The 15400-nt window shown below is 49.1% G+C and overlaps 2 protein-coding genes across 2 annotated transcripts; one reads left to right on the top strand and one right to left on the bottom strand.

Moving 5' to 3' along the window:
• Positions 1-507: 507 nt before the first annotated feature.
• atmA (DNA-binding protein kinase TEL1) lies at positions 508-9645 on the bottom strand (the record flags this gene model as incomplete). Its single annotated transcript, XM_043290545.1, has 9 exons — positions 508-527; positions 582-1542; positions 1604-2665; positions 2719-3109; positions 3162-7617; positions 7674-8014; positions 8070-9404; positions 9475-9517; positions 9567-9645. 9 exons carry the CDS (start codon positions 9643-9645, stop codon positions 508-510), a joined length of 8688 nt encoding a protein of 2895 aa, XP_043146480.1.
• Positions 9646-10002: 357 nt separating this feature from the next.
• Aud_005620 (nuclear pore complex Nup192/Nup205 family protein) lies at positions 10003-15252 on the top strand (the record flags this gene model as incomplete). Its single annotated transcript, XM_043290544.1, has 5 exons — positions 10003-10186; positions 10280-14623; positions 14677-14832; positions 14881-15152; positions 15202-15252. 5 exons carry the CDS (start codon positions 10003-10005, stop codon positions 15250-15252), a joined length of 5007 nt encoding a protein of 1668 aa, XP_043146479.1.
• Between the last annotated feature and the right edge of the window lie 148 nt (positions 15253-15400).

Raw genomic sequence — 15400 nt, 5'->3', positions numbered from 1 at the left:
TATTGGGCAAAAGAAGCAGCAGGTGCGTGTGGTTTTACCCCTTTGGGAAAAATTGAAGCCAAGCCTTTTTAACAGTTTTTTTTAATGCCGTCTAACATGGAGCTTACCTTCGAAGGCAACAAATACGGGTGAGACACGCGGCCTCAAACGAAAAGCGAGCGCTATTCCTTGAAAGTTTCTGACTGGCGGAAGTGGGAAGAAGTGGCCACGGGTCTCGCAAGTGTTTGGCTCAATGCATGCGGCATCGCACGGCCAGTAACATTCAGAGTCCACGACCATACATTTTGCCAAAGATTCTATACTCAATCTTTTCTGATGATCTATCTTGACTATGTACACATTCTTCCTCACCTGCTTCAGGCAAGCTTGGAAATCGTAGTAGTTATTTACTGCAAATTCATCAAGCGATTCGGTACAGAAAGGCTTCAAAGAAGAAGAGGAAGGGGTCTCGGCGACTATAAAATATTTGAACTGGAAGAATTCGCTTTGCTACACATTTTTGAGTGCCTATGCATATGCGGCCCAGCCTGGAAATAACGTTAGCCTTCAACATGGTCGTGAAGAGAAGTTCCACGACATACCGCAATAGAGAACAGCAAGGTTCCTTTCATCAGTTGCCTGCTGAATCAGTTCATTGACAGTCGCTGTGACACTGAGAGTCTTGCTCAGTTTCTTTGCCACAACCGTCAGAGCGCGATCCGCTTCACTAGGTTCATTCGCTGACCGTTGATCTTCCGCAGCACCTGATATCATGGGGGGCCCGTCACCGGCTTCTTGAGCATCTTGCATTCTCTTCATCCGCAGCGGAGAGAGAGTCCAGCTGTACAGAGGGTCATACCGAAGCACATCCAGGATTGTCATGATGCTGTACGATTCCTGCCGAAGTGCTTCGAGGGTGAACTCGCAGCATCGCCGGAAGACACCCTCTGTCTTCGTGATGCCCATACCGTCAACCAGATCGCGTGTCAGTCGGAAGGGAACCACCTCGGGGACTGGTAGGACTCGGCCTTGCTCGAAAGCCACTCCCAAATCGATATGAACGACCTCTCCGGTTCTCTCGTCCAACAAAATATTATGCCCATGCCGATCGCCAAGCCCAAGCACATGCCCCAAAATGGAAATTGCTGCAGTGCTCCGAGTATATGAAAGCCTCTTGCTGAACCAATCGTCCGGACTGCTGAACTTCTCCATGAAGAAGTACCTCATGACCGGATGGAAATGTTCCGTAATCTGGCGGAACGTCTTGACCCTTTGCTCAAAAGAGCGTGTTTGTACATCGCTGATATGTTTTCGGCACACATTGGGCTTCATATCCTTGGGGTAATAGCGCTGATGCGCGGGCATCAGGTAGTCATGCAGGGGAATGGTGTGCGGCACAAATTCAATGATTCCCGCATTCGACGTCAGCGGTAGGACTTTGTATGTTCGAATTCCCAGCTTCCGCTGCTGCGTCGCCTGATGGTCCTTGAGAAGACTGCTCACTTGCTCGAATACTTGTTCCATGATAGCGTCCTGCCGTAGGTCATCATTGCCTCCTTTGAACTGTAAAGTGATCGTCAGCTTTGCGATTCAATGTGGGAAAACGGGTGGAATGCAAGCTTACTAGTTGCTTGTACTTGTGACCATCCGTTGCTACGCCGGTGACAATCTTCGGTGCGCTCACCCCAGATGCAACTGTGAATTCTGGATGATATCGAACAAGCTTTGGAACATCACTGTAGTCACAATCAACACGAATGGGAATTTTCATCGTAGGTGGCGGCAGCCTTTGTGTCGAAGCGTCTTGTTCTAGTCGTTGGCCCGTTGGGAGTTTCTTCAAGGGCACCTTCGCACCACTCCTGACCTTCTCGTCCAGTCGCTCGACTGCAAACCGCACGTAACTGATATTCGCGTTGTGCACTGCAACCCATGTCGGTCCAATCCGTTTGTCATTTTTCAGGTAATCTACCAGCCTGCTTGCCGCTCGATTACGAGACAAAGCTGACGGGTCCTTTCCACCCTTGGACTTGCTGCTGGCGAATATTTGGTACATGCCATGGAATGGATGCTCGACGCAAATGCGGAAAACCAATGCAAAGAGCATATTCTGAAACTCGTCAGAGGTGTCTTGGAGGCGGGAAGTAAGTTGGTTCATCAGTGGCGCAAATTTCCGACTCGGCACCTGGTTGAGATACTTGGAGACAGCTTTGTTTGCAATCTCACTGTCCGATTTGTCAAGCCATAAGGCGCAGAAACGGAGTGCATCGTTGTTGTAAATGTCGCTTTCTTTGAGGCAAAGTAAGTAGTTTTCGAGGCATTGTTGCAAGAAGGCCTCTCGACTGCGTCGCAGACGTTGATATTCTCGATCGTCCAGATCGAACCACTGCTTTGTCTTGGTTCGGTAGTGCCTCAGAGCCTCCCTTTCTTTGCCCTCTGCATTCTTCATCATCTCTTCAAGACCCAGTACTTCCTTTTCCTTACGGTTACGTAGTTGCTCGACCCGTCTAAAGTCCTCCAGCCCGTCGGGATTCTGCAGTTGCTGATCGCAGAAGATGGCGAAGCCGTGATATACCCTACCGGCCTCTTCGGCTTCTGAACGGTTCTTAAGTTCCTTAACCGCAGGGCCAAGATACCCCTGAATGATAGCTTCTGGCTTCTCCAAGCGTGCTTCCGCCACATGATGGCCCTGGAAAACATTAGAAACAAACAGCACAATCAAGCGGAGGTGTTTCCACTCACAAGGGTCACAAGGAGCTCCGGGCGGCTGATTGGAATTGCCTGCTTGTGTAGATCACCTTGATTGTCAAGCTGTTGAAGCATTCGAATTGACGCTGCCATCTCCCCTTGGTCCCATAGGACGTTGGCCAAATCAAACTTTGTTGCTCCTTCGACATTAATTCCCTGCATCACACACACGTTTGCGAGCTTAGACAAGCGCACTGCAGATTTCAATGAAGCCTGTGGTATACCATGACTTCTTGTGATGGAAAGGGACTGGCGAATGACCTTGACTTCCAGTAGCTGTGCATCTCGGTCACTTAGTCCTACGGCGGATTTGAGATGATCGCTTGACTTAATAGAGGAGAACAAGGCCTCGTGGCATTTTAAAATCTCTCCAACCTCATGGACACTGCAAAATTAGCCTTCTCTTTCTCGAGATATTCAGATGAGCTCGGACTCACCTTGTTGTTTTCAACCAAGAGTTTCTTTCCGCAATTTTGCGCCATTCTTCACTTGTCTCTTCGAGAGACTTCGCACTCAAGACGTCGCTTATCTCAGTCACAATTCCCAAGTCTCTCATCGCTGCCCGGAAGGACATGGCTGAACGACTCGTGCTTCCTAGAGAGCCCAATATGGCCAGAAGGCTTTCATTGACGGAGTTCGAAACATCAAGTAGAGATCTCGAAGTGTTCAGGCTTTGAAAAGCTCTAAATAGCGCAGCCGACGGAGAGGCATTTAATGGTGAAACTGGTAGATCCCATTGTCGCAGATCTATCGCAGCTTGCATCATGCTATCAAAGGACACTGAGCTTTTTGAGCCTTTAAGAGTCGAGGTCAATGAGTTTGCAATTCCTTGCAGGTTAGTTGAGTTGAGTGCTTTTAATAGACCACGAGCGTCGGCTTCTCCCGACATCTGAATCTCACTATCATACTGGGCACTCTGGAAGAGGAGATTCTTGAACCCGGAGCTCTCATGTTCCAAGGTCTCCATGACGGACTCTAGTGACGAGCTTTGCTGGACGCCGTAAAAAAGATCCGGATCATCCACATTTCTAAAGATGTCATGAAGGAGATCAGTGGGAGGTTCATATTTCACAAGAGAGGAGCGGCGAGATCCAGACACGACACGCGAGGCCTGTATCTCGAGAAACAGCAGTGATGTCTTGGGCAAGCGGCATATATTCGCAGCCTTGGATGCCACTGCAAAATCGATTTCAAGCCACTCATCACGTTCTACTATCGTTGCTTCTTGAGGACGCGGTTGATTCCGAAGATACAGAAGGCAGTTGATGATGAGACGGACATGAGGGATAGAGTGCTCATCAGCTTCGTGTAGACCTTGCTTGAAGATCTCAGAAATGGTTTGTCTAACATTGGCCTCGCCTTCAAGCTCCGTGAGTAGAACGTCATGGAGAATGTATGGCAAAACCTGGACTGCCAATGAAGGTATGGCGTGCAGAATGTTCTTCAGCGGTCCAATAACAGGATCTTGGGGAGCTGCTTTTGTCAAAAAAAGCCCAATGCTGCGAGCCCAGTGGGCAGAGGAAATAGCAGGGTTCCAACCAACAAAGCTATCGTGATTTTTAGCCTGAGAAGCGGGCAAGGGAATTGATGGACACTGATATGGACTCCAAACCAGTGCCTTCAGTAGGGAAGGAGGTATGATCTCTCCATAATTTTCAAATCCCGGGGAGCCGGCAAGGTTGCTGACAACGAGCTGCAAGGTCCGTTCAACAAGCCCGACCTCCAGAGGACTGCTATTCTGCAACATACTGCAAAGCACCTGTAATACCCTGGCTTTTGACTGGCAGAACACGTCCAGGTTTAATTTAGCCATTCGAGGTTCGAATAAGGTCGATTGCTGTTCTTTCAACAGATCGTCACTGATCGTACCAGTAGCAGCGAAATTGCGTCCAATTACCCGGGCAGCCCACAGCCGGTACTCCTTTGTAGGACTGAAGCCTTGGAGAGTCTGGTACAAAGCAATAGTATTTGCAATAGCGTCATGCCCTCTTTCGACAAGGTCCTGATGGTAGTTGGGAGGGCTCTTAAAGTTTGCACAAAGCAAAGACAGGATGTGATCAGATATTGACTGGCTCAGCAAACTCGTTCTAGAATTGCGGTCCTTTATCACTTCAAGAAGCAAATCACACTCTTCGGTGCCGTCCGACTCTTTGCCTGGGGCAGAAATCCTGCGCGAAGACTCCATTAGACGTTGAAAGAAGGCCTGCGCCTCTGCGCTTAGATGAGGTGACTCGTAACTCTTCAAGAAGTCTTCGAACCATTGAAGAAAGCTCTGAATGATTGTCAGAACTGCAACAGATTGGCTTTCCTGCAGGGTGGATGTTGTAGAGGTCCAGAACTTTCGAAAAGAGAGCAAGGTGGACACTGCGATGCCAGCCATGAAACTAGGATTTTCAGTCAAGTAAGACCTCCCAGCGTCCAAGAGATACCAAAACATTCCCAATGCATCCTCGGAGCAATGTATATCTGTGAGGAACGGTCGAAGAGCGTGTAGGAGCATTTCGAAGGGATAATCCCTCAGCATGACAGGGCCGGTAATACAGATCAAAATCCTGATCTTGCGAATGACAGAGCAAGCATGAAGAGAGCCAAGCGCGGGGTGAATTGATTCCAGAAGTGTCCGGCAGACATAAGACGCAAGTGTAGGAGTCCAGATCGTTTCGAGTTCATAGCCGCTTCGTTTACAGAGGAATTCCAGCTCATCTAGAAGATAACGCGCTCTGAATGAAGGTTGCTGATTGGGGGGAAGCACTTCCTTTGACGAACTCTTAGCAGTGATTGATTTCAAGATACTGAAGGCTTCTTGAAAATTGGCTCGCTTGGAGAACGCCCTCTCGATCTGCTCACACTGATCTAGGGCCCCAAAGAACGTTGCAATTACTTGCGGAAATTGCTTCTCCACCAGATCCACGAAACGGTCAGCGCCTAGGATCTTCTTCAACCGATTCTCAACCCCTTTCGGTTGAGAGCTCTTTCCAGGAGGAGTGCTGATGTCTCGCGCTATACTATACGCCTCTGCCCTATAGAAAGATGTCGCCAGGAGCACCATGAAGGGAGTTTCCAAACGGGTTGAGAGCTCATTTGCCTCGTGTTCATTGGCTCGCATCATGATTTGACCTACAATCTCATCTTGAACATCGCTCAGCATATCTTCAAGAGTGGCATAACCAAATATGCTGAAGGGCATTGACATAACCGATTGATTCTCGGTCCAGGTATAGAGAATCTGGGAGGAGAAAAGGCGGAATAATTGACGTGCGTCTTCGAGTCCAAGGACGCTTGCAACATGTCGTATGCATTTTTCAGCGTGCCACCGAGAGTGGGGAAGTTGGGCCGGTGTCTCAAACATATGATAGATGCTCCTCCGAAGTAAAGTATGCCACTGTGAAGCCAACCCTGCCAATATGAACAAACGGAGCGCAATACCTTCCGTCCAGTCAGGATCGCGGGGAAGGCTTTCCAAAATATCATCAAAGATCGCATCGTGATCTCCCAGTGGGAAATGTCTAAACAATTTTGGGACGAGGTTCCCCACGTTGTACTTCGTTAGGATATCACTCTCCTGAAGGATCATGAAAAGAGTTGTTCTGGGCGAGGGGTTGGATTCACCGCTTGTGTACACGGGGTTGGTGCTGAAAATTTTCTCTAGAAGTCTGGAAAAGGCCATTAATACTCGGGAAGAAGCCCTGCCCTTTGCCAATAAGACATCGGTAAACCAAGTGTAGATATCCGAAGCCGAGTCACTGAGATGATCTCCATCTCCCGTCGTCCACGATTTGACGAAACTATTCAACATGTGAATGCACAGAATCTGAGAGCTTTCGCAACGTTCAAGTTGGTAGGTTTGCAGGCATTTCTCCCCCATGTCCTCCAATAAGTCTAGTAGGGAAGTGCGTTCATATCCTGCACATGCCCGATAAACCCTGGGCAGGAGGTCTTGTGCAGACAATAGATCAGCTTCATCCAAATCAGTCAAGTACTCAACCAGAGCACTACTGAATGGTTGTTCGGGCTGGACGACAGAGCCATATGCTATTTTGAAGATTGAGAGGCGGATGGTCATTGAGCGTTGGAAAGTGGCAGAATCATGAAACAAAGGGACAGATTCTCGGTTCAAGTTAATGATACACATGTTCTCCGCCAGAAGATCGTTGGACTGCAGTAGCGGGTCGTCCAAATCCATTGGCTCTTCCACATCAGAGGATAGCAACCGCTTCTGGTCTTGTCGATGATTTTCCAGGATCTGACTCAAGGGAGACACAAGTCTGTACAGACTGCTATTAACAACAGATTTCTCGAAGCCAACCCTATTTCCTTGGGAGAGGAAGGGGCACAGAATCTCCAGGCAACATTGCACAAACACAAGCTCACGAGACCCCATAAATGAGCAAAGGCTGTCCCAGAGTTGCTCGATATTGCCCCGCAGGTCCTTTATCTGAGTGTGCGATTGTTCAAGTATGCATTCCGTGTACAGTATAGCGACTATGCAAAATGAAGCGAGTACCTGAACGACATCGACAGTCACATGGTGCGATTTACTGTCGGACAACGATCGCCATGCTTGCAAGAACATTTCAGATTTCGCTTGCAACAAATCGAGTACTATGTCATCATTAGGGTCTTGCCGAGTCGCAGGTTGCAGAGATATGCAATCATCTCTGCCTTGCACGCTTGCGGAACCCAGCATCCCATCCACATGGAAGAGGTAGTTGAGAAGCTCTCGGTTAGTTTGGTAAAAGTGCCAGCCTTTTGCAACAAGCCCAGACGGTCCTCGAAATTGTGGGGCGGGCACTTCGAACTGTCTATTGGTACAAGCAAGAAAAAGATTGAGAAGGTCTAGAGGGCGTGCAAAAGCAGCGACCTGCGCGGTTTGCATTCGATCGGTTACTGTGCCTGACAGAAAGTTAGCGATCAAGCATCTGCATAAAGACGACATGAGGAGGACGCACCAATCACCCAAGCTTCTCGTAGCCATGAGCAGATCTCTTTCGAGGCGTTCGAGACTGAACCTGGGTTCGTCTGTGCGCCCAGCCTTGTGATGATCGCCCACAGCTCCAAGGACGAATCTGAAATGCTAGATGGTGCATTCAAGTTCATAGTTGTAAGCATTGAACTTGTCGTACCTGCGACTACGGAATAATCCAGAAGATCGAATTTTAAAATGCTATTCATAAGATGGCAGGCGGCTCTGGAGGTGTGTTGCGAGAGAGAGGCGCGAGACGTAAGATCCCACACCTGTTGCCAATACTTCTTCAGAGACGGAGAGCCTGCATCAGCGCTGCTAGCGATGCTGCGGTGTCAAGACTTTAGCTATGCGATCAATAACTGGTGCTGTACGGACTCACCTCGAGATGGCCACCATTGTCCACGAAGCTACGATGCTGTTGTCATCGAGTATGCAGGGGGCTAGGCGCTGAAGTAGTGACGCTTTCGACTCCATGCTGAGAGGGCTCTGGAGGAGTATGGGGATCAACTGCAGGGCACATACCCTCCTGTTGCCCGATGACATAACAGAGTCTCGGAAGACTTCGTCCGATGCCGAGTTCAACCGTTGCTTCTTGCTTGGTATCTCGCCTGCTGGATGAGATAACCGCACGGTCAATTCCTCTGACAATCGCATCAATCTTGCCATGACCCATACGACAGTCAAGTTGTGTTCGGACCTGGACACTTCAAGTCGAGGTTGCAGTGCGAGATCAATGATCTGCTTGGAGCTCGCTCGATCGAAAATTAACTCGTCAATCTGCAGAATGTCCTTCTCAGAACGTTTCGTATATTCCGAGTACAGCGTGTCCAATAGGTTTTCGATTGAAAGAGTTAGGGACTCTGTTGGTTCCCTGCGAGTTGCATCGGTCAAGATGATCATGCAAAGCATAATAGTGACGAGAAGTTCATCTTTCAGGCCCGTAAGCTTGGTAGACCACAGATGTCGAATTACTGGAATTAGATCCAAGAGGAACATGCGAATGAAATCAGACTGGTCAAAAATAACTCTCATGGCAACTGTATTTATGCTATTGAACGCAGCCTGATGTTCACTTCCAGCGATAGGCGAAAGCTTCAGGAAAGTCCCAAGCCCGCGAAGGACCTTCTCAGCGGCTGATTGCACAGGGGCAGTCGGGGTCGCTGTAAGTAGCTGGATACACACTATTGCTTCCGCGACAGTTCTCTTGTCGCCATTCTGCTTCTCCCGTAAAGCCAGAGATGATGTTCTTCTTGACGGTGTTGACCGTAAGCTTGCACCCAGAAAGTCATCCAAGGTAGACGAATGACCATTGCGGTCACTCGATTGGCTATCCTCATCTTCTGGAGCACCGATACTTCTTAGACAGAGGTTCAGAACCTTGTCCCATTCATTGACGGCCAAATGCTCGAGGTGAGGAGGGTAGCGTAAAAGTGTGGTGAGGCATTTCAGATAATCTGCACCGAGATGCTCCCACAGACCCTCTCCAGGAACCTGTAGAATCTCTGTTATGTGGTCGACTATAGCCCGAATCGACTTTGTCCTCAGATTAAGCAGAAAGGCATCGATAGCTGTTCGAATGACGGTTGCACAAGCGGACAACCGTGAGGCGGATGCTCCCTTGGAGGTCGCTTTGCTATACAAGGATCTCTCGACTGAGATGAATCGGAAAAGAGACTCGAAGATCTTATGACAAGCTTTATCATTGAGCGAGGTTCTGATGAGAAGCCCACCTGTTAATCTATGTATCACGCCCATTCCATAAATTGATTGGGAATCTTACATACAACTTTGAGCTCTTTTTATTCTGCTGGAGAATGTGTTTCAAATCTGGTAGGATCAGCAAAGGTACCATGACACGGCTCAGCTGGAGACAAACCTGCCAGGCTGTCAGATCGTTCTTTCAGTCTATCGGAGGACAAAAGCGCAATGGCCCTGTCAAGAGTGACCTGCGCCATCTTGATGGCGCGGCTAGCCGTATCTCACACACGATCAGCATCTAGAGCGCGGTGTTAAACCATCTGCCGGAGTCAATTTCTCTTGATCATAATTTTTTGATGAGAGAATTCTGATGACCGATATAGACCGACGTCAGCGTCAGCGAGGACAGAGGATCATCTATTATTGTTTTGGGGTCTGACTGGTGTAGATCTAGTCTAGCTCTGGTGTGGCTTGTTATTTTAGTCTGGGCGCAAAAGTGAGCTCCGCCTTTTCTAGGTCGGAATTTTGACCGCGTCCTCCGCCCAGACAAACAGAAAGCCTCACTATAGCTTCCTCACTTCATCCACCTCGACTTTTCACACACAGACTTTGAGATGGAAGACGGAGATACACTGGCTGGCCTTCGCGGCCTGTACCAGGATCTTTCTGCTCTTTCAGACTCGTCGTTTGTCAACATTGAACGACTTCGTATTGAGTTGGAAGCTCACATTGAGGATTTCAAGAAACTCCTAGACAAACCCTCAAAGAATAACACAAGTCGGCAGGCTGTTCTCTCAGGTCGGTAATTTGAGGATGGCTCCTTGCAGTCCCAATTAAGACTGAACTCGGATGTTGAAGGGACAAGGCTGATTACTCTCAATTGCTCTACAGGGAAGATTACCGTTGACGATGTCGAATATTCAATCAACCAAGACTTTCAACAAGGCGCACTACAACTCGCGGATGCTCTCAACATTGATGAACTGGAGGCAGCTGTTCTATTCTTTGCTGCGCAGGAAGAAGCTCAAATACTGGATAGACCTCCGCTGATCGCGGCAATTATGCGCTTTCATGAGCGGCGGCATTTCCTTCTTGAATGCTTACGCCTGATTCTTCAAGAATCGTTTGAGGTTGAGCGGGAAGTGACGCAAGCGCTCATGCAAGACATGGTGGCATTCGTCGTCGAGATTAAAACTGGACCTTTACGGAACGCATCGCTTTTTGCGCGGAAGTGCATGAAGTCTATGGAGGATATCGAGGGATGGCTGCTGCTCCTTGGAGAGCAGATTCAAAAGGCATCAATTGTCGGCCAAGTGGAGGATCGCGATGTTATGGAAGCCATTGAATACCAACGCAACAGCCTGCAGCAACAACACGAGTCATTAGGCGCAATTCTTTGCTATTTCTTCAAAGGACCTTATACCAGTCCTGAGGACCTGCGAGTGCTCCTGAATCGCTTGAGGAAGCTTGAAAGATTTGATGGACTGTTGCTTCACTACATCCCTGCTATGATATCTTCATTTGTCCAGCACGGGTCACCAGAACGGTCAAATTCATACAAAGAAGCTAGGAGCCTGCACATGGCGGTAACTTCTACCAAAGATGGCCAAACGTGGACAATGCCCACGTTTCACGCAGCAGTCATCGCGCTTTGGCTTGCAGTGTACAGTGGCTGGGATGTCGATGGGCCGTCCTCTCCTGTTCAAGGGGTTGACCTCGAAAAAGAAGCAGAGGAGCGCACTCAAATGTTTATGACGGCACTAGACGACGGAGGACTCGATTTTTTGCTTGCTATTTGCTCAGGTGTGAACAACGAAGAATGGGGTAATCCGGCTCGCCGCGAATTAGTGGCGCTGTTGTTGAAAGAGAGCGCATTGTCAAAATTGGAATCCGAACCCTGTGCTGGATTTCTAAAGAGTCTGCTGATGGAGAATTTGGAGGTTTTTGTGGAGTCTTGCATTGCCAACATGCCAGATGCAGTTCGAAAGCTGAAATCCGAGGAGGATATGCAGCGCTTGGATCAGATTACTGCCCTGAGGGACGGTTTGTCGTCCAGCCTCCATCGTGGCCTGGTTGAAGCTCGCACTCACCTCGAGTCTTTCCTCATGATCATAGCCTTCGCCTTCGAAAGCCGACCAGACGCAGCTCAGGAATTTTGGGCAGACCCGGACGGCAATTTGTATGGCTTCCTTCAGTGGGCTTCAAAGAGACAAACAGTTCCGAGAGTGAGCGCCCTTTGCGAGTTGCTGTGTTCTATTTCTGGTGGAGAGGAGAATGCCGCTGCTGCACATCGGTTTCTAACCGAGGAGGACAAATTTTTGTCGTCCAAGTTCAAGCGATCCACTTCCATGAATTGGTCCCAGATGTTTGCTGAACTCCAATTGTACGCGACGAGAGTTACTGAGAAGCCTAGTGCTTCCCAAGCAGTCCTAAGGGCTCGAAAATCCGAACCAGCCGAGATGAGCGAGCCAGAAAGCCCTGTCATGCTGACGTGCTATCTACGATTAATGGGCCATTTATGCAAGCAGAGCGGCTCCATAAGGGAGTGGATGCTTCACCACCCATCTTTCAGCATTGTTAGCACCCTGTTGACCTTGTGCAGCGGCCCCATACCCACGCATCTGAGGGCCACCGTTTTCACCACCCTTGCAGCTCTAATGACAGACAGAACGTCCCACAATGGCAACGAGATGTGGCTCTTCCTTGACCAATGGATTTCTGGGGGCGCCATGAGTGGCCCTGGCCTTGGTAAAGTACCCATAGTCTCAAATCCATTGGTATGGCATGAGCAGCAGGCGTTTCAGAAGATCGGCGAGAGTTTTGACCAGGCCAATGCCTTTGTCGTCTTAATCTACTCGCTCGTTTCCCCTACCTCCGACTCGGCAGAGTACCATCTGTCCCTGCCCTTCCCCGAATCTCTAGGATCCTCCTATCGCATGCCAGGTATCGAGCCGTACATCGATTTTGTCTTGGGTCAGGCCCTTTCGAGGAAAGTCCCAGATCTAAGCGAGCGCCAAACTCGCCTTTTGACCTACAACTGCTTGAATTTTGTCATCACATGCCTGAGATCGTTCAACGAAAATATCGTCACTGTCCTCAGCCAACCCGCGATCAGCTCCGATTCTAGTCTGAAAACATCGTCCTTGAGTACCTATATCCGCCTTCACCCGTTTGCGCGTGTGGCTGAGTGGCTGTTTAATGAAGATGTTATCAAATCAATCTTCGCAACAGCTCAACAAGACGCCGCCGAGGTTGCCAACGCAGCGTCTGACTCTATAATTGTTCAGTGCCTGGTCAAGAGCCTCGAAGTCATGGACCTGATGTTAGATCTGCAATCGACCTACTTCCATATCGTTCGGCCGTCCATTAAGTCTCAGGTGGGTGGAAGCAGAATTAACGTCGCTAATTCGTCGCTTTCATCCTTCGAGGACAGCGTCCTCAACAACTTATCGATCATACCTGCTCTGAGCCTTTATTGCGGCGCGGGTCACGAGCAACTTACCGTTACCTCAATGGCACTTTTGGAGAAATTGTCAAGCTCCAGGAAGTTGAACAAGTTGTCATCACCAGAAATATCGAAGTGGCAATCCTCAAACAAAATAGTTGAAGTTTTAAGCACAGAGGTGGACGTTGACAGTGTTTCGCGACCGCTGGTATCTCAGATGCAACCTGAATTGAGGGAGTTGGAACTTGGTGCACGGTCCCCAGGCTATATTATTAGGGAAAGTCTTTTGGCACTCCTAAATAGCTGTCTCAGTATGATCACAGATCGGCCGACCATTGCTCATCTTCTCCTCGGGTTCAGTAGTGTGGGAACCATGCTGGATGTTTCTCCGAATGGTCTTTTCTCGAACAGAATGTCCTTGCTGCATGCTATCATTGGATTCTTGCAAAGCTATCCCGATGCGATGGAGGGCAACATTCTGCCTTGGATGGTACATCTACGGCGTATGGCCTTTGAAGTTCTCAAGCATCTATGGTCCTCAAAGATCGCGTCCGCGTTTACACTGCTTGAGATGCGTTCCAGCCGCTTTCTACTAAGCATGTTTACCAGCCAGCCTATAATTGGACCGGACACTCCTTTTGATGGGTTATCTGTCATGGACGAGGAATTTTGGATCTCTGAGTCTACATCAGCTCTTGCTGAGTTCTTACTTTTTAGAAGCTATCTGTATGCCTACGCGGCGACCGAAATTCGCTCGGCTGCCAAGCTAGGCTCGCAAACCCTTCAGACAGATGTCCTTTCGACGCTGCTTGGGAACTCAACCACAGAGGACGGAGAGACAATCCTCAATCCCACCGTCTTTGACCTCTTTGATTTTGCTGACCTGGATCTCAGCCATCGAATTTCACCGCCCAGATTAGTCTTCCTTGACGGAATTGGCTTTGAGGTGTGTGCGAAATCGCAAGCAGACGAGTCGCTTGTTCTGTACAATCTAGCGGAGGTTGCAGAACTCATCCAAGTCAGAAAGGAAGAGCTACTGTCGAGTGGGCAGTTGCGGCCTCAGGATGAAGAGCAATTTCTGGCCGAAGCTGAAGGCCTAACATTATTCATTCGTGCGACGAATCAAGCCAGGCAAATTGCGTTCAACCGTTACCTGGCGCTTCGATCATGGACAGAGCTCATCACAACGATGCTGGCTTGTTCGGAGATTGAGGGTGGCCGAAAACCAACGTTTATCTTGCATTCAATCCAGTTGGTTCTCCCTAAACTTGAAGCAGCCATCGAGGAGGACCTACCGGAGGCAATCGAGCTTGCACGACTAGCCGAGTCTCTTATCGGGGGATTAGAATCCACCGCCACGAGTACAGACGGTGCGCGGCGAAGTGGGGATATCATAGACGAAAAGCTACACCAGCTGTTCCAGATCTGCATTAGAGGCATCTTTCTGGCAACTGGAAATGTTCAGTTGCGAGAGACTTTTTACAACATTGGTTCCCAGTACATCAGTCGTATTGCCTCCGCCGATGCAGTGAATCAAAATCTGAGGCATCACAGTCAGCAAGTGATAAAGACAGCCGGCTCCAATCTTATCGAGACGACCTGCGATGATGCGTATGCCGGCCAAGAAACATGTCGGGTGTCGGCTCTCCTCTTCCTCAATCTGCTCGCCTCTCTGGATCGAGAAACGGACTCGACTCTGGCGGAGTTGATCTCACAATCGAACTATCTGAGTCTTTTCTTGGATGCCATCAGAGCGCTACCGGTCGAACTGAAGAACACTCAAGCGAACGGTAGGTCATGGAGGTCATTCATGTAATTCTGGACCACGCTGATATCATAGTAGATACGCCAGCATTGTTGTCATATTATGAGTCGCTGCTGTCTTTACTTCAACGGCTTTGCCAAACCAAGAATGGAGCTACTCAAGTTCTGAAAACAGGCCTCTTTCAGGCGGTTCGCGAGTCACGGCTCTTTGCTGCTGATCCGGACCTGGGAATTGGTAAGTAGATGGCTTCTTCTCCCCCTAGAATCTCACTAACGACGACAGATATTGACAACCCTGATGCGCTTCGGAAATATTATGATCTTCTTGGCTCGGTACTCCGAGTTATTATCTCAGCTGTCTTCTCTCGGGGTCTTCATAATGAGCAAATCATGGAGCAAACGCGAGCTTTCCTGGCTGAAAACAGACAGAGCATGGTCGGTATCTTCAAGCGATTTGCGAAGATCGGGGGAGTGGGTGCTGCTGATCATCACGGCGCGCTGAGTGGTTTGGCCAAGTGCTACATGACGCTCATCAGCGCCACCAACTTCCTAGAGGTATGTACTCACCCCGCTACATCAGCTGCAGATGCTAATAGATCTTCAGTATGAGGACGAGGAAGTGAAGGAGCAATCTCGCCCGACATTATTCTCCTAGACTCGAGTCAAAAAATATGGCTCGAGTACTCAAATAGCCGAAGTCGGCGCTTTCTTATAAGACATGATACATATGCGATGCGTTGATTTCACTGGATTTTCAAAAACGTTGGAAACGATGGAGACGCGACGTGGCGGTTGCGTCTGCT

The sequence above is a fragment of the Aspergillus udagawae genome (assembly GCF_001078395.1).
Source record: "Aspergillus udagawae IFM 46973 DNA, scaffold_4, whole genome shotgun sequence".
NCBI lineage: Eukaryota > Fungi > Ascomycota > Eurotiomycetes > Eurotiales > Aspergillaceae > Aspergillus > Aspergillus udagawae.
The sequence above is the reverse complement of the archived record's forward strand: the minus strand, read 5'-3'. Positions and strand labels throughout refer to the sequence as shown.